Source organism: Salvelinus sp. IW2-2015, linkage group LG11 (genome assembly GCF_002910315.2).
Source record: "Salvelinus sp. IW2-2015 linkage group LG11, ASM291031v2, whole genome shotgun sequence".
In the NCBI taxonomy this organism is placed as follows: Eukaryota; Metazoa; Chordata; class Actinopteri; order Salmoniformes; family Salmonidae; genus Salvelinus; species Salvelinus sp. IW2-2015.
The window spans coordinates 43,208,592-43,232,039 of record NC_036851.1 but is presented as its reverse complement, the minus strand read 5'-3'; the positions used below and the strand labels follow the sequence as shown (position 1 = coordinate 43,232,039).

General features: G+C 42.4%; 1 protein-coding gene across 1 annotated transcript in view; it reads left to right on the top strand.

Annotated features, from left to right (window-relative positions):
* The window catches only part of LOC111970443 (plexin-A1-like), a 443,296-nt gene that overhangs the window by 294,576 nt on the left and 125,272 nt on the right, over window positions 1-23,448 (top strand). The window contains exons 12-13 of the mRNA XM_023997171.3: window positions 7,868-7,964; window positions 19,837-20,027. Coding sequence (XP_023852939.1) covers window positions 7,868-7,964; window positions 19,837-20,027 — 288 coding nt within the window. The remainder of the gene's footprint in view (window positions 1-7,867; window positions 7,965-19,836; window positions 20,028-23,448) is intronic.

The following is a 23,448-nucleotide window of genomic DNA, read 5'->3' as shown; positions in this document are numbered from 1 at the left end:
TTCGCGTAAAATCCGTCCAAATCAGGAGTTGTAGAGAGACAACCCACACGACAAAAATAGAATAGATTCGGATGTGTGAAAGTGATTATTCTATCCAGTTAGTAATTATGAAGGAGTTGGTACGTTGGGAATGAAGAGGAAAAGTTTTGAGTTTTGATTTGGAAGTGAGGGTTATGTTTAGAGTGGTAGATCTCCTGTTATGTTGTTCCTGGACAAAAAATCCAAGTTTATCTAACTCTAATGTATATGTTTTTTGAAATGAAAATGCTATGAAAAAGGTGCAGGAAGCTCATCTGATCGTGACCTACCTCTCTCTCTCTTCTCTCCTGTGTGCGCGCGCGGCGCTCTCTCTCTCTCTCTCTCTTCTCTCAAATATCATCAATTGCGATTCAATTGACTTTATTGATCATGGCAAGTTATATGTACATTAACATTGTCAAAGTATAATATTCGAAAATTTATAATAGAATATATTTTGTAATTATATTATTATCAGCAAGTAGATTATATATATATTTATATATATAATAAAATGGTGGGACTAACGTAATAATAATAGTAGTTAGTGACATGGGTATACCATTATAATAACAGCTTACAATCACAAATTAATCAGAACAACATATACATTAATAGCAACCAGTAGTAGACCAAGTGTTCACGACTGACTGAGTAAGAACACATGGACCTGGTACGATATATTACAATAAACAAACTTAAGGCTAAAATGGAAATTATTATCAAACATTACTTGCATGTGTTTTCGACTGAGGCTGTTCCTCTCGGAGGCTTGTGGCAGCTGGAAGTGACACATATTGCTTGCCAAATATCTGCCAGCATTGGTCTTTGTCTACCTTCAACAAATATTTTGAATTTTTGTTCTTCATCTTATGTTGTCAAATTCTTGTGGTATTATCTATAATTTTGGAAAGATAAATATTGCTTCTTATGGTCTGGTATATGTGTGTCACAGTGTAGTAGAGAATGCACTTCTGTCTCCCTACCATCGTTCCCCTGGAGCAGAGATGTGTGGCACAGGCCTGTCCTCCCTGTGGGCGATAGCCAGCGTGGTGGTCTGTACGATCCTGGGTCTCTATAGCCAGACTGGGCTCACTTTAGTTCTGTACCTAGTCATATTGTTTTCCTCACGTTTTCTATCAGTCACAGTGGTCAGTATAGTCTGCCACCATTTATGTCTGGTTTAGAGCCAAATAGCATTGAGTTTACTTGATTTTTTTGTGGTGTCTTTCCATAGGTTATATATTTTCTTTTGTTTTGTATTGATTTGGTTGGGCCAAGATTTTCTGAGGGCGTCCCGAGGCTCTATGGGGTTGGTTTGGGTTGGTGAGCTGTTAGCCTCAGAACCAGCTGGACTGAGGACTCTTCTCTGTTTTCATCTCGTTGACATTGTTAAGGCTGTGGATGGAATGGTTTTTAGGGTCACTTGTTGTTTAGATGGTTTGTAAATTTGATGGTGCTCTTTTTTCTGTCGCTAGATGAGGAGGGGATATTGGTCCCAATTCTCCGCCCTTAACATCGCGTTATTTGGTTTTTCTTTGTACTTGCAATACAGTTCTTTTGCAAAACTTGATTGCAATACTTCAATTGATGTTTTGTCCCATTTAGTAAATTTGTATTATTGATAGAGTGGACCCCATACTTCATGCCATATTAGGTAGCAATGTTCTTATAACTGATTGATTAAAAAGCTTTTGAGCCAGATCTAATCTGGAATTTCAATTTGGATGTTCCTTTTAATGGCATAGAATGTCTTGGTCGCTTGGCTTTGTCTTCTCAGCGTCATTCACAGCCATGTGGAGAGCTTACCTGTGTTGCGATTATTAGTCTAGTATGTGTGTTTTTGGTTGTTCTAATAGACTGTTGTCAGCATAGAAATGTATATTTTGTGTCGATCCTTTGTTTCTCGGTTTCTGTTGTGAATTATCATTTATATTTGTTTTTTTTAGGTTTAACGGTGGTCAGAAGGCCACTAAGTCTTGACAGAGACTGTTGTAAGATGATCTAGGTGTTGCATGTACCTCTTTAGTGGGAGGAGCAGCAGCACTCAGGGTCATCTCGTAGCGAACTTGCTGTCAAGTAAGCTAGATACGAGCCTTTTTAGTGATTGTGTGAGGGTGTACCAGGTGCTGTCGTCTTTAATGTTTTGCCCAACTTCATCATGTAGATGTTATAATATATGGTTGACTTATTGGGCAGCCCTGGTTTACTCCCGCCCTGAGAGAAGGATGTCTGTTTGCTTGTTTGCTCGAATTAGTTAACGACCCCATTTGTTGTTTTAGTGTTAATTTGATTTAATAAATATTCATTATGTTTTTGCCCTCCATGATAGCCTTTCTTTAGTTCTTTATTACTATTAAGAAACTTCGTGCATAATTGAATCAAATGTCTTTCTTGAATATTACCAAACACGAGTAGATTTTGCATTTAGTGTTGTGGTTAATCTTGTTATTCAATTAGGTATGGTGTGGAGGTTAAAATGTGGTCTGTGTATACGATAATTTTCTTTAGAAACAATTCAGGTGCTGGCTTCTTTGCTCAGGGACGTTGTGTTGTCAAGGAAATGATGTAGTCTGCTATTTATAAATACTGCAGGAGAAATTTTCCCCAAGTTTGCTGTTTAACTGCATATGTCCTCTGTATTATTTGGTGCAAATTTGTCTGCCATTTATAGAATTGGGTGTGATCAGGTCCTTGGTTCCATAAGGTAGTTCGGGGAAAATACCTCAAGTGATGGATAATGATTGAAAGTAGTTGAGTATAGCCAATTTTGCAATTTGTTGGTTCTGTATATTTTGATCAGTTTATTAAAAGTCCCATCAGCAACCAAAGGCTTTTTGGTTGGAGATTTGCATATTTTGTTCCAATAATTCTTCTTCTGTAATTGGGGTATCCAAGGATTCGTATAGTCTTGGTGACTGTCTAATTCCAAGGAGTTTTGTAATTTTTCTTGTGTATCTTTTGTTCTTGGCTCTTGTTGTACGTTGCTGTAGAGTTTGGCAAAGTGATTTCTCCACATATCCCCATTTTGGGATAGCCACTGCCTCATGATAAGGTTTGTTTGAATTTCTTCCAATTCTCCCAGAAGTGGTTTGATTCTATGGATCGTCTCTCTCTCTCTCCTCTCTCTCTCTCTCTCTCTCGCGCTCTTCTCTCTGCTCTGCGGCGCTCCCTTCTTCGCGTCTCTTTTTTTTTTTTAAATTCGCTGGGTTTCCATTTTTTTCTCCAGAACCCCAGCTGGTGTGTTTTGTTAGTAGGCGAGATGTTCAGTTTCTGTATCTAGGCTCACTACTATTTTGTTTTAGGATAGTACTGTTTCTAGGCTTCTGACTGTTCTGTTATAGGCTAATTCTGTTCTGTTTCTAGGTACTACTGTTTCTGTTTCTAGTACTTACTGTTCGGTTTCTAGGGGTCACTATTGTTCAGTTTTGTGTATCTAGGTTACTACTGTTCTGTTACTAGGTTACTAACTGTTCGGTTTTTAGTCTACTATTGTTCAGTTTGTGTATCTAGGTTACTACTGTTCGGTTTTCTGTTTATAGGCTACTTGTTTCTGTTATAGGTTACTACTGTTCAGTTTCTAGGCTACTATTATTAAGTTTGGTGTATCTAGTCTACTACTGTTCTTTGCTTCTGTATCTAGTCTACTACTGTTCTGTTTCTGTGTCTAGTCTACTACTGTTCTGTTTCTGTATCTAGTCGTACTTACTGTTCTGCTTCTGTATCTAGTTTACTACTGTTCTGCTTCTGTATCTAGTCTACTACTTGATTTCTGTTTTCTGTATCTAGTCTACTACTGTTCTGTTCTTCGTATCTAGCTCTACTACTGTTCTGCCTTCTGATATCTAGTCTACGTACTGTTCTTGTTCTTTATCTAGTCTACTACTGTTCTGTTTCTCGTAGTCTGTCTACTACTGATCTGTTTCTGTGTTCTAGTCTACTTACTGTTCGTATGTCTAGTCTACTACTGTTTCTGTATCTAGTCTACTATGTCTAGTCTCTGTTTCTGTTTTCTGATCTGTCTTACTACTGTTCTGCTTCTGTATCTAGTCTACTCTACTGTTCTGCTTTCTTGTATCTAGTTTACTACTGTTCTGTTTCTGTGTCTAGTCCTACTACTGTTCGGTATCTATCTACTACTGTTCTGTTTCTGTATCTAGTCTACTTACTGTTCTCTTCTGTAGCTGTCTACAACTGTTCTGTTTCTGTATTCTTAGTCTACTACTGTTCTGTTTCTCTGTCTAGTCTACTGCTGTTCTGCTTCTGGGTCTAGTCTACTACTGTTTCTTGTTTCTGTATCTTAGTCTTACTTACTGTTCTGTTTTCTCTGTCTAGTTCTACTGCTGTTCTGCTTCTGGGTCTAGTCTACTACTGTCTCTGTTTCTGTATCTAGTCTACTTACTGTCTGCATCTAGTCACTACTTTCTGTTTCTGTATTAGTCTACTACTGTTCTGCTTCTGTATCTGGTCTACTACTGTTCTGCTTCTGTATTCTAGTCTTTAGCTACTCGTTCTGCTTTCTGTGTCTAGTCTACTACTGTTCTGTTTCTGTATCTAGTCTACTACTGTTCTGCTTCTGTATCTAGTGTCTACTACTGTTCTGTTTCTTGTATCTGTCTACTACTGTTCTGTTTCTGTATCTAGTCTACTACTGTTCTGTTTCTTATCTAGTCTACTAGCTGTTATCTGCTTCCTGTCATCTAGTCTACTACTTGTTTCTGTTCTGTATCTAGGTCTACTACTGTTCTGTTTTCTTATCTGTCTACTACTGTTCTGTTCTGATAATCTAGATACTACTACTGGTTTCTAGGTATCTAGTCTACTACGTTACGTACTAGATCTTAGTTCTGTTTCTGTATCTAGTCTACTACTGTTCTGCTTCTGTATTTTAGTCTACTACTGTTTCTTGTTCTGTATCTTGTCTCTACTGCTGTTTCTGTTTCTGTATCTAGTCTACTACTGTTCTGTTCTGTATCTAGTCTACTTACTGTTTCTGTTTTCTGTTCTAGTCTACTCGTCTGCTTCTGAGGTCTAGTCTACTACTTGTTGTTCTTCTGTATTATGTCTACTACTGTTCTGGATCTAGTCTACTACTGTTCTGTTTCTTGTATCTAGTCTACTACTGTTTCTGCTTCTGTATTAGTTCTACTATCTGTTCTCATCTAGTCTACTACTGTTCTGTTTCTGTATCTAGTCTACTACTGTTCTGTTTCTGTATCTAGTCTTACTACTGTTTTCTCTTCCTTATCGGTTTACTAGCTCTTCTGTTCTGTATCTAGTCTACTTACTGTTCTGTTCTCTGTCTAGTCTACTACTGTTCTGCTCTGTGTCTAAGTCTACTACTGTTCTGTTTCTGATTCTAGTCTACTACTGTTCTGTCTTCTGTGTCGCTAGTCTACTACTGTTCTGTTCTTACTGGGTCTAGTCTACTACTGTTCTGCTTGTCTAGTCTACTACTGTTCGGTTATCTAGTCTACTACTGTTCTGCGTATCTTAGTTACTACTGTTCTGTTTCTGTATCTAGTCTACTACTGTTCTGTTCTGTATCTAGTCTACTACTGGTTCTGTTTCTGATCTAGTCTACTTACTGTTCTTTTGCTTCTGTATCTAGTCTACTACTGTTCTGTTTCTGTATCTAGTCTACTACTGTTCTGTATCTAGTCTACTACTGTCTTTTCTGTATCTAGTCTACTTACTGTTCTGTAGTCTAGTTCTACTACTGTTCTGTATCTAGTCTACTACTGTTCTGTATTCTAGTCTACTACTGTTCTGTATCTAGTCTACTACTGTTCTGATATCTAGTCTATCTGTATTCTGTATCTTGTTTACTACTGTTCTGTGTATCTTAGTCTACTACTGTTCTGTATCTATGTCTACTACTGTTCTGTATCTAGTTCTTACGTACTGTTCTGTATATCTAGTCTACTACTGTTCTGTATCTAGTCTACTACTGTTCTGTTTTCTGTCTCGTTTTCCTCTTCTTCCTTTTCCTTTCCTATCTGCTTCTTCCTTCATTCTATCTCTGTTAGAGCAAAAGGAGGGGCCAGTGGAGCTCTCTCCCTCTGACTCCATCACTCTATCTCACTCACTCTCCGTGGTTCTGATTTATGTGTGTGTGTGTTTCTGTGCGAGCAAGTAGAAAAAACATTTTGACTTACACCACATGTAGAGAAACACCGATGCCATCCTCTTCTTTCAGGTTGCCTAAACAGTCCATGACTGTCATACAGTATACACTTTTAGTTTTTGTTGTCCTAGTCTACCTGGCTAAAATGTCTGCTCGCTAGCCTAACTTCCTTTCATTGGCAACAATGAGCCAGCTAGTTAACTTTCGCCTACTTACTACTTCTAGCTACATTTTTATCTTCGATCCTCTCAGGCCAGGGGCACAACGCATTAATGTATGGTTGGATCAGAATCGCCACTTTAATCTCTCTCTCTCTCTCTCTCTCTCTCTCTCTCTCTCTGAGTACCTCTCTCTCTCTCTGTGAGTACCTCTCTCTCTCTCTCACTCTCTCACTCTCTCCTTACACTACCCTTTTATTTTACTTGTCTTAACCAGGGTGTCAAAACTCTGCTACATTACTGGAGTCCATATAGAAGCTAACATACCTTACCACTGAAATCTCTAATACAGTACTGGAGTCCTTATAGAAGCTAACATACTTTACCACTGAAAAGTTGGATTAAAGTTGCATAAATGTTGGTGAGCATTGCATTCACCCTGAGTAAAGTTGCCCAATAAATATATAATGCCTTTTAAATAAGTAATATTTCTCTCAAAAATATGCCTGGAAATGTTCAAGAAGTCCTTCAAAATCAGTCCAAAAGTATGACTTATTTTTTAAGTATGTCTGTGAATATTAATTTGATTGTAGAGTCTGCAGACAGAAAGAAAATTGTCCAATCACAATGTGGTGAATGAATGAACCAACCAATCATGTACCGTGACATTGCTGTGTGCATGCATCCTTATCTGCTGTATGCACGTTTCTGTGTCGTGTTTACTTTTACAGATTACATTTTTTTTGCAAGTCAGATAAGAGCAAATTCTTATTTACAATGACAGCCTACTATGTGATATTATGGCATATTATGTGAAATGACTGGACCGCATGTTAAAATTAGTAAACCGAGTGCCACTCTATAATTTTGCCGATAGTGGCAGGTAGATGGATCAAATATGTTGTCTTGTGGTCATAGGTCGTAGTTAGATGCTTACATGCCTTTTATCTGTTGCCCAGATTCTGTATTCACAAAGTGTCTTAGAGTAGGAGTTCCGATCTAGGATGTGTGCTTGAGAGAGACATGTTGAACAAGAAGGATTACTCCTATTAATCATCTACAATACTATTAAGAACGTGATTATTAAAAACATATCATGGCACTTGTTCTTGGATTTCCAGGCTGCCCTCTAACTCTATCCTATTAAATGAGCATGTATTTACTGAGAGAAACAAGAGACGGCCAAGTGTACTTCCATTATTAGTCCATTATGCTTGTGTGCTTTATATTCAAATGAGCCATGAACGATACGCGAATGTAAAACCTAGAAACGGATATTAGTGTAATTACTGTATAAAACTTGTTTTTATTCATSAACTTTTCAGACAGCAAAAAACCCGAATAATCCAAACAGAAATGAAGACATCGCAATAGTTCAGTTCAGTTCAAACTTTATTGTCCCCAAATGGAAATGTGTTTTCAGGCGATGTTCACATGATAAAAAATACTCACCATAAACTGACAGCAACAACAATGGGGTGTCTTTCAGTTGCATTTTAACAACATTATAACAAAATAACACCATTATGTTTAACTTATCGTTACTATGTTTCTATGGTTTCAGTATAACTATGAGGGTAATGACATCAGTGACCTGCCCGTGGACCTATCTGTGGTGTGGAACGGCAACTTTGTCATCGACAACCCCTTCAACATTCAAGGTAAGCACTAGGCTTTAGCTCAGAGGGGTAAGCACTGTCTTGTTATACAGCAAATGGTTCGGTGAACCACACTCATATGATCTTTAGACTTGTGTTAGCTCCCCAAGTGAATGCCTGGGCTTTAGCTCAGAGGGTTAACACAGTCTTGTGGTATACCAGAATAATTTTCTATCACGTATTGTCACTACTTGCCTGATGTGTCGTGGGAGCTTTACTTAACCAAGGCACTCTAGCCACATGAGTAAACGGCCACAGAGAGGGCAGTAGCATGGAGGTTGAGTTTTATGTAAGCTACCACTGCATGTTAAATCATTTATAGTGTGACCAAAAAGGGCTAGGGAAAGCTAAGTCTGGAAGTGATATTCTGGCTTTGACACGCTATATCGTTCAAGTATACTTTCTAAATAGCTGGCTAAGTTTCTGCCATGGTAAAATACAACTGTGTGGATGGCAACTGTGTGGCTGGCAGGGGTACTGTAGCAATGATGTAAAATACAACTGGTGGGCTGGCAGGGGTATGTTAGCATGTGTAAATACAACTGTGTGGCTGGGCGAGTATGTAGCATGTGTAAAAACACTGTGTGGCTGGCAGGGGTATGTAGCATGTGTAAAATACAACTGTGTGGCTGACAGGGGTATGTAGCATGTGTAAAATACAACTGTGTGGCTGGCAGGAGTATATAGCATGTGTAAAATACAACTGTGTGGCTGGCAGGGTATGTTAGCATGTGTAAAATACAACGTGTTGGCTGGCAGGGGTATGTTGCATGTGTAAAATACAACTGTGTGGCTGGCAGGGGTATGTAGCATTGTGTAAAATACAACTGTGTGGCTGGCGGGGTATGCTGCATGTGTAAAATACAACTGTGTGGCTGGCAGGGGTATGTAGCATGTGTAAAATACAACTGTGTGGCTGGCAGGGGTATGTTGCATGTGTAAAATACAACTGTGTGGCTGGCAGGGGTAGTAGCATGTGGAAAATAAACTGTGTGGCTGACAGGATGTAGCATGTGTAAAATACAACTGTGTGGCTGGCAGGGGATGTTGCATGTGTAAATACAACTTGTGGCTGGCAGGGGTATGTAGCATGTGTAAATACAACGTGTGTGGCCAGTGGTATGTAGCATGTGTACATACAACTGTGTGGCTGGCAGGGGTATGTAGCATGTGTAAAATACAACTGTGTGGCTGTCAGTGGTATGTAGCATGTGTAAAATACAAAGTGTGGCTGGCAGGGGTATGTAGCATGTGTAAAATTCAACTGTATGGCTGGCAGGGGTATGTAGCATGTGTAAATACAACTGTGTGGCTGGCAGGGGTATGTAGCATGTGTAAAATACAACTGTGTGGCTGGCAGGGGTATGTTGCATGTGTAAAATACAACTGTGTGGCTGGCAGGGGTATGTAGCATGTGTAAAATACAACTGTGTGGCTGGCAGGGGTATGTAGCATGTGTTAAATAAAACTGTGTGGCTGGCAGGGGTATGTTGCATGTGTAAAATACAACTGTGGGGCTGGCAGGGGTATGTAGCATGTGTAAAATACAACTGTGTGGCTGGCAGGGGTATGTAGCATGTGTAAAATACAACTGTGTGGCTGGCAGGGGTATGTAGCATGTGTAAAATACAATGTGTGGGCTGGGCGTATGTAGCATGTGTAAAATACAACTGTGGTGGCTGGCAGGGGTATGTAGCATGTGTAAAATACAACTGTGTGGCTGGCAGGGGTATTTAGCATGTGTTAAAATACAACTGTGTGGCTGGCAGGGGTATGTTAGCATGTGTAAAATACAACTGTGTGGTGGCAGGGGTATGTAGCATGGTAAATACAACTGTGTGGCTGGCAGGGGTATGTAGCATGTGTAAAATAAAACTGTGTGGCTGGCAGGGGTATGTTGCATGTGTAAAATACAACTGTGTGCTGCAGGGGATTGTAGCTATGTGTAAAATAAAACTGCTGTGGTGGCAGGGGTATGTAGCATGTGGAAATACAACTGTGTGGCTGGCAGGGGTATGTAGCATGTGTAAAATACAACTGTGTGGCTGGCAGGGGTATGTAGCATGTGTAAATACAACTGTGTGGCTGGCAGGGGTATGTAGCATGTGTAAAATACAACTGTGTGGCTGGCAGGGTATGTAGCATGTGTAAAATACAACTGTGTGGCTGGCAGGGGTATGTAGCATGTGTAAAATACAACTGTGTGGCTGGCAGGGGTATGTAGCATGTGTAAAATACAACTGTGTGCTGGCAGGGGTATGTAGCATGTGTAAAAAAACTGTAGTGCTGGCAGGGGTATGTAGCATGTGTAAAATACAACTGTGTGGCTGGCAGGGGTATGTTGCATGTGTAAAATACAACTGTGTGGCTGGCAGGGGTATGTTGCATGTGTAAAATACAACTGTGTGGCTGGCATACAGCCCTTGTGTGCGATTTAGAAAGGCAGGAGTGCATGCACACGTTACACACACACACACACACATATACACACAGCCTCAGGACTAGACAGTCACTTTACACTCTTGTGATGTCTTCACTTTTTTAAAGTCAATTACCGAGGCAGCAAGTAGATGTGTGTGTGTGTACATGTGTGCATGCCTTCATGTGTTTGTGCATTCAGAAAATATTCAGACCCCTGGACTTTTTCCACATTTTGCTACATTACAGCCTTATTCTAAAATGGATTTTTTTTAAATGTGTCCCTCATTAATGTACACTCAATACCCCATAATGACAAAGCAGAAAAGTTTTTTTATGAATGTTGGCAAATTAAGTATTCATAAGTATTCAGACCCTTTTCTCAGCACTTTGTTGAAGCACATTTGCAAGCGATTACAGCCTCAAGTCTTCTTGGGTATGACGCTACAAGCTTGGCACACCTGTATTTGAGGAGTTTCTCCCATTCTTCTCTGCAGATCCTCTCGAGCTCTGTCAGCTTGGATTGGGAGAGTCGCTGCACAGCTATTTTCAGGTCTCCAAAGATGTTCGATCGGGTTCAAGTCCGGGCTCTCGCTGGGCCACACAAGGACATTTAGACTTGTCCCGAAGCCACTCCTGCGTGGTCTTGGCAGTGTGCTTAGGGTCGTTGTCCTGTTCGAAGTTGAACCCCAGTCTGAGGTCCTGAGTGCTCTGGAACAGGTTTTCATCAAGGATCTCTCTCTAACTTTCCCTCGATCCTGACTAGTCTCCCAGTCCCTGCCGCTGAAAACACATCCCCCAGCATGATGCTGCCACCACCATGCTTCACCGTAGGGATGGTGCCAGGTTTCCTCCAGTCGTGACGCTTGACATTCAGGCCAAAAAGTTATATCTTGGTTTCATCAGACCAGAGAATCTTGTTTCTCATGGTCTGAGTCCTTTAGTGCCTTTTGGAAAACTCCAAGTAGGCTGTCATGTGCCTTTTACTGAGGAGTGGCTATCATCTGGCCACTCTACCATAAAGGCCTGATTGGTGGAGTGCTGCAGAGATGGTTGTCCTTCTTGAAGGTTCTCCCATCTCCACAGAGGAACTCTGGAGGTCTGTCAGAGTGACCATCAGGTTCTTGGTCACCTCCCTGACCAAGGCCCTTCTCCCCTGATTGCTCAGTTTGCCTGGGCGGCCTGCTCTAGAAAGAGTCTTGGTGGTTCCAAATGTCTTCCATTTAAGAATGATGGAAGCCACGGTGTTCTTGGGGATCTTCAATGCTGAAAAAAGTTTTTGGTACCCTTCCCCAGATCTGTGCCTCAACACAATCCTGTCTCGGACCTCACTGGTCGGTTTTTGCTTTGACATGCACTGTCAGCTGTGGGACCTTATATAGTCCGTTGTGTGCCTTTTCAAATCATCTCCAATCAATTGAATTTACCACAGGTGAACTCCAATCAAGTTGTAGAAACATCAAGGATGTTCAATGGAAACAGGATGCACCTGAGTCTCTCAGCAAAGAGTCTGAATACTTATGTAAATAAGTTATTTCTGTTTTTATTTTTTATATATTTGCAAATCATTCAAAAAAACTGTTTTCGCTTTGTCATTATGGGGTATTGTGTGTAGATTGATAATATTTGTATTTATTTATTTCATATTAGAATACGGCTGTAACTTAAATGTGGAAAAGGGGACGGGGTCTGAATAGTTTCTGAATGCTCTCTACGTGTGTGTGGTTAGCGCACCAATCCATAGACAGTGGATAGTGATTAAACACACAACTAGGGAGTAGAAAAAAAGAAGAAGTTTTCTTCTACGGATAATTACTAGTGAAATTGTGTAGTCTTAACAACGCCCAGCATTTTGCTGTTGTTGTTGTCGCCATGGCAGCGGGGGGTTGTAAAGCAGGGGCTCCTGCTGTGATGCAAGATAGAAGATAACAACACATTTAGGGAAATGTTTGCTAAAGCCTCTGCAGTCAAAGCCCACCGCAATGCAGACCCAGACACAATGTACCACAATGAGAAATAGACTTTTAGCTCAAGTAATTTGTCTGAGTAGTGAGTACATTGCATCTCAATATGGAGGATGGGTGGGGGTGGTGAGGAGTGGGTGAGTTGGGTTAGTGTTAGTGTTAGTGTTAGACTGGTTGGGAGGGGGAGACTGGTATGGGGGCATGGTTTTTCTCCAGCCAAGCAGCAACAGAACTGGTCAAGTCCTTGGTCTCTCTCTCCCTCCTCTCTCTCTCTCTCCCTCCTCTCTCTCTCTCTCCCTCCTCGCTCTCTCTCTCCCTTCTCTCTCTCTCCCTTCTCTCTCTCTCTCTCTCTCTCTCCCTTCTCTCTCTATCTATCTATCTATCTATCTATCTATCTATCTATCTATCTATCTATCTATCTATCTATCTCTCTCTCTCTCTCTCCTCTCTCCTCTTTCTCTATCTTTCTCTCTCTCACTTCTCTCATCCTCATTTTAACTAAGATAACCATCTAACGGTGCTCCCTCGCTTAATGCCTGATATGTAAATGTAATTAAATCACTCATTTAGTATCATTTAATTGTCCCATGGTTGCTTTCAAGTTAAATCGTGACCAATGGGATTTGAGAGGCTGAAAACTATTCCTCTGTCAAATTTTTGCGGTCATTTGAAGTAGATTTTCGCTTCAGTTCATATTCAGTGCATATAAAATGTTTTATTCAAAGCTGTCATCAAGGCAAAGGGTGGCTACTTTGAAGAATCTCAAATCTCAAATCTATATTTATTTGTTGAACACTTTTTGGTTGCTACATGATTTCATATGTGTTATTTCATAGTTTTGATGTCTTCACTATTATTCTACAATGTTGAAAATAGTACAAATAAAGAAAAACCCTTGAATGAGTAGGTGTGTCCAAACTTTTGACTGGTACTGTGTGTGTGTACACTACCATTCAAAAGTTTGGGGTCACTTAGAAATGTCCTTGTTTTTGAAAGAAAAGCACATTTTTGTCCATTAAAATAACATCAAATTGATCAGAAATTTTGTAAATGACTATGTAGCAGGAAACGGCAGATTTTTTATGGAATATCTACATAGGCATACAGAGGCCCATTATCAGCAACCATCACACTTGTGTAGGCTTGCACATTTTTGGGAATATTCAGAGGTGGAAATATATGCATATTAATACCATTTAAATGTAGATGTGTTTTGCATTGGATATATGCAAAAATGGAGACAGAAACAGAAACATGTTTCCTCATAATAAGTAGACATAATTGCAAATGATTAAATCCTTCCAATAGAAATAAAAATAATTTAGTTACGAATTGAACTTTAATGAAAAGAGTTGACTTTTCACATGGGATAATTTCACTGAACAACAAAATAAAGGGAATATTGAATGATCCCCAATGATCCATGGCATCTCCCAAAAACATTTTCAACATACATCTGTAAAATGATAGTCTAGAAACTAAAGCTTTGGTTGTCTTCCTCTTAGGCTTCCAAGTCTTCTCCCTGGACCTCCTCAATGTCCACCTCTTGAACATCAGACTCTGAGGCCTCATCTTCACTGTCACTTTCCAACCTTGTTGAGGGTGGCCCGTTGTCAGGCTCAAAAAGCCTCCAATTTGCCCGGATGGCGACCAATTTTTCAACCCTTGTATTGGTCAGCCTGTTGCGTGTATGTTCCCAAACAAGGACCAGTTGTGCTCTGAGTTGGCTGATGTTGGTTGGATTTGGTGGATGATGGAGGCAGCAGGGGAAAGAGCCTCAGATCCACAAAGCCCCTTCCACCAGGTGGCTGATGAGATATGTTGGCACGACTGCCATATTGCAACGCCATCCCAAAGCCCTTGCTTGGAAGTGTACTTTGCCAGACTGCCCTCATCCAGGCCAACGTGGCGAGACACGGTAGTGATGACACCATAGGCCTTGTTGATCTCTGCACCAGACAGGATGCTATTGCCAGCATACTTGGTGTCCAACATGTACACTGCGGCATGTATGGGCTTCAGGCAGAAGTCTTCACGCTTTTTGATGTATTTCAGAACTGCAGTTTCCTCTGCTTGGAACAACAGTGAAGTGGATGGCATCGTCAGACTGGATGGCATTGTCTTCCTCAATCAGTGCAATAGCTACTCCTATAGGTTTCAGGAGTTTCCGGCTGCCTACCACTCTCTCCCAAAATACATCATCCAGGAGGATCCTCTTGATGGGGCTGTCCATCTCGGCAAACTGTGATATGGCCATTTATTGGAGCGACTCTTTCCCTTCCAGGAGACTGTCAAACATGATGACAACACCACCCCAACGGGTGTTGCTGGGCAGCTAAAATGTGGTGCTCTTATTCTTCTCACTTTGCTTGGTGAGGTAGATTGCTGCAATAACTTGATGACCGTTCACATACCTAACCATTTCCTTGGCTCTCTTGTAGAGTGTACCCATTGTTTTCAGTGTCATGATGTCCTTGAGGAGCAGATTCAATGCATAAGCAGCACAGCCAATGTGTGTGATGTGAGGGTAGGACTCCTCCATTGACTCGTTCCTCCATTGAGTCAACAAAAACTTCCAAGCAGCCTTCATGATCCCAGCATTGTCCGTCACCAGTGCAAATATCTTCTGTGGTCCAAGGTCATTGATGACCACCTTCAGCTCATCTGCAATGTAGAGACCGTTGTGTCTGTTGTCCCTTGTGTCTGTGCTCTTGTAGAATACTGGTTGAGGGGTGGAGATGATGTAGTTAATTATTCCTTGCCCACGAACATTCGACCACCCATCAGAGATGATTGCAATAGTCTGCTTCTCTATGATTTGCTTGACCTTCACTTGAACTCTGTTGAACTAGGCATCCAGCAAATGAGTAGATAAAGCATGTCTGGTTGGAGGGGTGTATGCTGGGCGAGGAACATTCAGAAATCTCTTCCAATACACATTGCCTGTGATCATCAGAGGTGAACCAGTTGCATACACAGCTCGAGCAAGACATTCATCAGCATTTCTCTGACTACGTTCCTCAATTGAGTCAAAAATAAACTTCTGATTCCAGGAGGACCTTGAGCTCTTGCTATCGATAAGGTGTGTGATTCATCATTTTCACCTCAAATAGAAGTAAAGGGACTTTTGTCAGAGGTTGCTTGTTGTGAGCGCTGAGGGAACTTTAKGCACTTGGCCAGATGATTCTGCATCTTTGTTGCATTCTTCACATATGATTTGGCACAGTATTTGCAAATGTACATAGCTTTTCCTTCTGCATGAGCTGCATTTGTGGGTTTGATTACAGGCTCAAAATGGCCAGAAACAATTAACTTTCTTCTGAAACTCGTCTTTTCTTGTTCTGAGAAATGAAAGCTATTCCATACAAGAAATTGCAAAGAAACTGAAGATCTCATACAATGCTGTGTACTACTCCCTTCACAGAACAGCGCAAACTGTCTCTAACCAGAATAGAAAGAGGAGTGGGAGGCCCCGGTGCACAACTGAGAAGGAGGACAAGTACAGTAGTGTCTAGTTTGAGAAACAGACGCCTCACAAGTCCTCAACTGGCAGCTTTATTAAATATTACCCGCAGAGTTCCTCTGTCCAGTGTCTGTGTTCTTTTGCCCATCTTAATCTTTTCTTTTTATTGGCCAATCTGAGATATGTTTTTTTTCCAACTCTGCCTAGAAGGCCAGCATCCTGGAGTCGCCTCTTCACTGTTGACGTTGAGATTGATGGTTGATGATAATAGGTCTCTGTACGCTTATGTAGATTTTCCATTAAAAATCAGCCGTTTCCAGCTACAATAGTCATTTACAACATTAACAATGTCTATACTGTATTTCTGATCAATTTTATGTTATTTGAATGGACAAAAAAAATAGTTTTTCCTTCAAAAACAAGGACATTTCTAAGTGACATCAACATTTTGAACGGTTGTGTGTATTATGATTCGTTTTTTTTTTCTCGTTCAGGCTTTGACCCCTTGTCATATAAACACACATAAGACATGGATGAATGCATAGAATTGCAGGAAATTACCTTTTTAAAACAGCAACAACAAAAAATCTCTGCCCTATGCAAAATGTGTAGAACTGCAGGAAATTAGCTTTAAAGCTGCAACATTTTATCTCTGCCAACACGAGGGGTGTGAACAGTTTGGGGTTGCATGGGTTGTGACGTGGGGGTTTGTTACTTCGCCGATAAATTACTTTATCCATCCAGACCTTTGCCAGCTAAATTTGTGTTACCGGACCTTGTCAAATATTACTTGTTTATCCCTGATCTATAAATGTCATWGTATGCTGTAGCGTTAGTATTTCCCTTCACTGAAACTAAGGGACCTAGCCCGAACCATGAAAAATAGCCCCAGATCATTATTCCTCATCCACCAAACTTTACAGTTGGCGCTATGCATTGGGGTAGGTAGCGTTCTCCTGGCATCCGCCAAACCCAGATTCGTCCGTCGAACTGCTAGATGGTGAAGCATCATTCATCACTCCAGAGAACATGTTTCCACTGCTCCAGAGTACAATTGCAGCGAACTTTACCCAACTGCAGTTGACGCTTGGCATCCAGTTGACGCTTGGTAATCTTAGGCTTGTGTGTAGCTGCTCGGTCATGGAAACCCRTTTCAAGAAGCTCCCGACGAACAGTTATTGTGCTGACGTTGCTTCCAAAGGCCGTTTGGAACTCGGTAGTGAGTGTTGCAAACGGGGTCAGACGATTTTTATGTGCTACCTGCTTCAGCACTCGGTGGTCCCATTCTGTGAGTTTGTATGTCCTACCACTTCGCGGCTGAGCCGTTGTTGCTCCTAGACATTTCCACTTCACAATAACAGCACTTTGATGAACTGACTTGTTTGAAAGGTGGCATCCTATGACGATGCAACATTGAAAGTCACTGAGCTCTTCAGTAAGGCCATTCTACTGCCCATTTTTGTCTATGGAGATTGCATGGATGCGTGCTCGATTTTATGCACCTGTCAGCAACGGGTGTGGCTGAAATAGCTGAATTCACTAATTTAAAGCATTGTCCACATACTTTTGTATATATAGTGTACACTGAGTGTACAAAACATAAAGGAACACCTTCCTAGTATTGAGTTGCACCGCCTTTTTCCCTCAGAAAGGCCTCAGATCATTGCTTCCCACAGTTGTCAAGTTGGCTGGATGTCCTTTGGTTCGTAGACCTTTCTTTATACACACGAGAAACTGTTGAGCGTGAAAAACCCAGCTGTGTTGCAGTTCTTGACACACCAAAACCGGTGTGCATGGCCCCCAACTACCATGCCCTATTTAAAGGCACTTAAATATTTTGTCATGACAGTTCTCCCTCATTTGCACAGATACACATTCCATGTCTCAATTGTCCCAAGGCTTTGGGGGCTTCCGAGTGGCACATCGGTCTAAGGCACTGCATCTCAGTGCTAGAGGCGTCACTACAGAMCCTGGTTCAATTCCAGGCTATATCACAACCGGCCATGATTGAGAGTACCATAGGGCGGCGCACAACTGGCACAGCATCGTCCCGGTTAKGGTTTGGCCGGAGTAGGCCGTCATTGTAAATAAGAATTTGTTCTTAACTGACTTGCCAAGTTGAATAAATAAAGGCTTAAAAATCCTTCTTTAGCCTGTCTCCTCCCCTTCATTTACACTGATTGAAGTGAATTTAACAAGTGACATCAATAAGGGATCATAGCTTTCACCTGGATTCACCTGGTCAGTCTGTCATAAAAAGAGCAGGTGTTCCTAATGTTTTTACACTCAGTGTATATACACTGCTCAAAAAAATAAAGGGAACACTTAAACAACACAATGTAACTCCAAGTCAATCACACTTCTGTGAAATCAAACTGTCCACTTAGGAAGCAACACTGATTGACAATAAATGTCACATGCTGTTGTGCAAATGGAATAGACAACAGGTGGAAATTATAGGCAATTAGCAAGACACCCCCAATAAAGGAGTGGTTCTGCAGGTGGTGACCACAGACCACTTCTTCAGTTCCTATGCTTCCTGGCTGATGTTTTGGTCACTTTTGAATGCTGGCGGTGCTTTCACTCTAGTGGTAGCATGAGACGGAGTTTACAACCCACACAAGTGGCTCAGGTAGTGCAGCTCATCCAGGATGGCACATCAATGCGAGCTGTGGCAAGAAGGTTTGCTGTGTCTGTCAGCGTAGTGTCCAGAGCATGGAGGCGCTACCAGGAGACAGGCCAGTACATCAGGAGACGTGGAGGAGGCCGTACGAGGGCAACAACCCAGCAGCAGGACCGCTACCTCCGCCTTTGTGCAGGAGGAGCAGGAGGAGCACTGCCAGAGCCCTGCAAAATGACCTCCAGCAAGGCCACAAATGTGCATGTGTCGCTCAAACGGTCAGAAACAGACTCCATGAGGGTGGTATGAGGGCCCGACGTCCACAGGTGGGGGTTGTGCTTACAGCACCTTCAAGTGCATTGGAACCAAATTGCAAATTCGCCACTGGCGCCCTGTGCTCTTCACAGATGAAAGCAGGTTCACACTGTGTGACAGACGTGACAGAGTCTGGAGACGCCGTAGAGAACGTTCTACTGCCTGCAACATCCTCCAGCATGACCGGTTTGTCGGTGGTCAGTCATGGTGTGAGGTGGTATTTCTTTGGGGGGCCGCACAGCCCTCCATGTGCTCGCCAGAGGTAGCCTGACTGCCATTAGGTACCGAGATGAGATCCTCAGACCCCTTGTGGAGACCATATGCTGGTGCGGTTGGCCCTGGGTTCCTCCTAATGCAAGACAATGCTAGACCTCATGTGGCTGGAGTGTGTCAGCAGTTCCTGCAAGAGGAAGGCATTGATGCTATTGGACTGGCCCGCCCGTTCCCCAGACCTGAATCCAATTGAGCACATCTGGACATCATGTCTCGCTCCATCCACCAACGCCACGTTGCACCACAGACTGTCCAGGAGTTGGCGGATGCTTTAGTCCAGGTCTGGGAGGAGATCCCTCAGGAGACCATCCGCCACCTCATCAGGAGCATGCCCAGGCGTTGTAGGAGGTCATACAGGCACGGGAGGCCACACACACTACTGAGCCTCATTTGACTTGTTTAAGGACATTACATCAAAGTTGGATCAGCCTGTAGTGTGGTTTTCCACTTTAATTTTGAGTGTGACTCCAAATCCAGACCTCCATGGGTTGATAAATTTGATCTCCATTGATAATTTTTGTGTGATTTTGTTGTCAGCACATTCAACTATATAAAGAAAAAAGTATTTAATAAGAATATTTCATTCATTCAGATCTAAGATGTGTTATTTTAGTGTTCCCTTTATTTTTTTGAGCAGTGTACTTTTCAAGTCTAAATAGGCTTATGTTTATCTCTTGTGACTTGTGTGTGAATAGGGTTGGATGTGTCATTTCACGCTTTCAGCATGTTAACAAAAAACTCTCTCCCATTCTCCCTCTCCAACCCCCCCCACTCCTCTCTCCATCCCTCTTCCCTTTTTCTCCCCCTCCTCCCTCCCTCCAGCCCACCTGTACAAGTGCCCTGCTTTGAGGGACAGCTGTGGCATGTGTCTGAAGGCTGACCCCAGGTTTGAGTGTGGCTGGTGTGTCCAGGAGAAGAAGTGTTCTCTGAGGCAGGAGTGTGTCCCGCTGGAGAGTAGCTGGATGCATGCCACCACCGGCAACAGCCGCTGTGCCCACCCCAAGATCGCCAAGGTACGGACGGGATGGGAAGGGTGATACTAGAGGAGGAATTTCTGTAGTAAGCTGAAGTGAGGTAGTTAAGTTTTCTATTGGAGTGAAGTTTCAAAGTGAATTTAGATGAGGTATTGGAGTCATGTGGATGAGACTGGGACAGTAGGGCGGTAGAGGACATGGAGAGAGCTAGACACAACAGAGACTGTATTGTCTCACAGATGGGAAGGACAGAGGAGGCAGTCTACGGGAGGGACATCACTGAGATGACTAATGAAGGGAAGCTGTGTGCGTGTGTTTTTGTTTTACTATCATTGTGGGCAATGTTCCCGTGTGCAGCTCCCCCGGGTCTGCCGCACAGAATAAATATCAGCCCGCTCAGAGAAGCAYGAGATTGAACTTCACTCAACTTTCTAGAGTTTTCCCCRTTAGTTAATTAACATTTTCAACATTTCCCTTTTACTGTTGGAATTGTGATCGAATCAATGCAGTATGAGCCACTTTCAATGCAACATACCGAAACAAAACGAACTATGCAAGATATTTTGTTGTAGGCAGAACGCATTGGGAGTAGGATTATATTGCATTAACACGCATGACTCAGCTCGTACTCATAACCAATCACAGCTGCAGTAGGCCTATACTCTATGCAAATAGAACATTGCCATATATGGATCTGTGCCCTTCACTTTGAACTGGACAGTTTTTACAGCATGAGCGGTCATGAGTAGATGCGCTTGTTTTGAGATCAAAGCGAGAGTTGCATGTAGCCAAGTGTACACATTTAAGTGATAATGTCTGAGAAGCCAGTGTTTGGAGAATACATTGGCATGGGTGTTGTTAGGYCCTGGACTTCATCTCTGCCAATATATCCTCCAAACACTGGCTTCTCGGGCATTATCACTTTAATACAAAAGGTTATCAACATCTTCAAATAWTGATTGACATATTTTCGTAAACAACTTTATTTTGATTTAGTTCCCGAGTGGCACAGCGGTCTAAGTCACTGCATCTCAGTGCTAGAGGCGTCACTACAGACACCCTGGTTCAAATCCAGGCTGTATCACAACCGGCCGTGATTGGGAGTCCCATAGCGCGGTGCAMAATTGGCCCAGTGTCATCCTGGTGTGGCCGGTGTAGTCCATCATTGTAAATAAGAATTTGCTCTTAACTTACTTGCCTAGTTAAATAAAGGTGAAATAAAAATGTAAAAAAATGTCATCCTTCCACAAGTTATAGTCCCGACACAAATCTAGGGTTGCTCCCCAAGCCGGCTGGTCATTCGTTCCATTGGTTCGTTCAAAATGTTCCATTGCCATACTGGCTGGCAACGTTCTTATCCCTTGCTAGTTCGCCAGCTAACTTACAGTAACTTACAGTCACATCAAATAGTGCAGCCAGAATAACAGCAAAGTAGCTGCGTTTGCATTTGTTTAAGCTGTTTTGTTGTAACATTTATTACACTGTTGTTCAGAGGAGCTAGCCAACACCACAGCTAACACAATAACTTCAAATTGAAGCTGGAAGGACTGCAAACTATAGTAGCTGCACTTCGTTTCATTTGACCTTTTTTCAATTGCTATTTTTTTGTATATATCCATAAAAAGTATGCCAGCTGATTCATGATTTAGAATGGCTGAGAAACGCTGTCTGCCTGTCTGTCTCGTCCTGACTCGTTCATTACTATGGGACAGCTGGAGATCGAATTTGAGTATTGAAATAATGTTGCAAATGTCGGAGAGACAGACAGCAAGGTTAATACAAATCTCCGCTGTTGAAAACAACTAAATGTTAGTCTAAATAAATGTGAGAATGTCTAGATGCTTTTATAGTGGAGATCAAGTGTATAACTTGCCTGGTTGGGCTGATGAGACAGTGGATTGTCCAGTCAGTTGAAACAGAGAAAATAGGCATTTTAACGTCATAGATTTAGCCAGTTGTAGAATAGACACCGGCTGGAATGCGCTTTAAACCAGCATTCAGCATTCAGGATTAGACCCACACGTTGTATATTTGTTCATATCCTTTGCTAGTTAGTGAGTTATTAGCCCAGTTGTAGATCATTTGTAGTCCGCAATGGGGGAGTGATTGCTTCCTACAAGAGCACAAAACGTGTACATTTCTAGACATCTTTGAAAGACAAGTCAATCAAATGTATTTATAAAGCCCTTTTTACATCAGCAGATGTCACAAAGTGCTATACAGAAACCCAGTCTAAAACCCCAAACAGCAAGCAATGCTGATGTAGAAGCACAGTGGCTAGGATAAACTCCCTAGAAATGCAAGGAACCTAGGAAGAAATCTAGAGAGGAACCAGGCTCTGAGGGGTGGCCAGACCTCTTCTGGCTTTGCCGGATGGAGATTATAAGAGTAAATTGCCATTTAAGGCCAGATTGTTCTTCAAGATGTTCAAATGTTCATAGATGACCAGCAGGGTCAAATAATAATCATAGTGGTTATAGAGGGTGCAACAGGTCAGTACCTCAGGAGTAAATGTCAGTTTACTCCTGAGACAGCAGGTGTGGTAGAGACAACAGGTGTGGTAGAGTTTGAGAGAGAGAGAGAGAGAGAGAGTGAGTCGAAAACAGCAGGTCCGGGACAAGCTTGCACATCCAGTGAACAGGTCAGGGTTCCCTAGTCGCAGGCAGAACAGTTGAAACTGGAGCAGCAGCATGACCAGGTGGACTGGGAGTCATCAGGAGTCATCAGGCCAGGTAGTCCTAAGGCATCGTCATAGGGCTCAGGTCCTCCGGGAGGGGAAGGAGAGAGGGAGAGAGAATTAGAGGGGGGATACTTAAATTCACACAGGACACCAGATAAGACAGGAGAATTACACCAGATGTAACAGACTGACCCTAGCCCCCCCGGCACATAGACTATTGCAGCATAGATACAGGAGACTGAGACTGGTGGGTCGGGGGACACTATGGCCCCATCCGACGATACCCCCGGAGAGGGCCACAAGGCAGGATATAACCCCACCCACTTTGCCAAAGCACAGCCTCCACACCACTAGAGAGATACAGACCACCCACGTACTACCCTTAGACAAGACTGAGTATAGCCCACAATATAGCCCACAAAGGGGCGCAAAACCTGACAGGAAGATCACGTCTGTGACTCAACCCACTCAAGGGGTTTCTCAATGGCTGGCCATGCCTTCTTCCTGGCGACTCCAACCTTGGCCAACAGCCCCGCCCCCCCCGCTGCTACTCGCCCAAGCCTCCCCAGCTTCTCCTTTACCCAAATCCAGATAGCAGATGTTCTGAAAGAGCTGGAAAACCTGGACCCATACAAATCAGCTGGGCTTGACAATCTGGACCCCCTATTTCTGAAACTGTCCGCCGCCATTGTCGCACCCCCTATTACCAGCCTGTTCAACCTCTCCTTCGTATCATCTGAGATCCCCAAGGATTGGAAAGCTGCCGCGGTCATCCCCCTC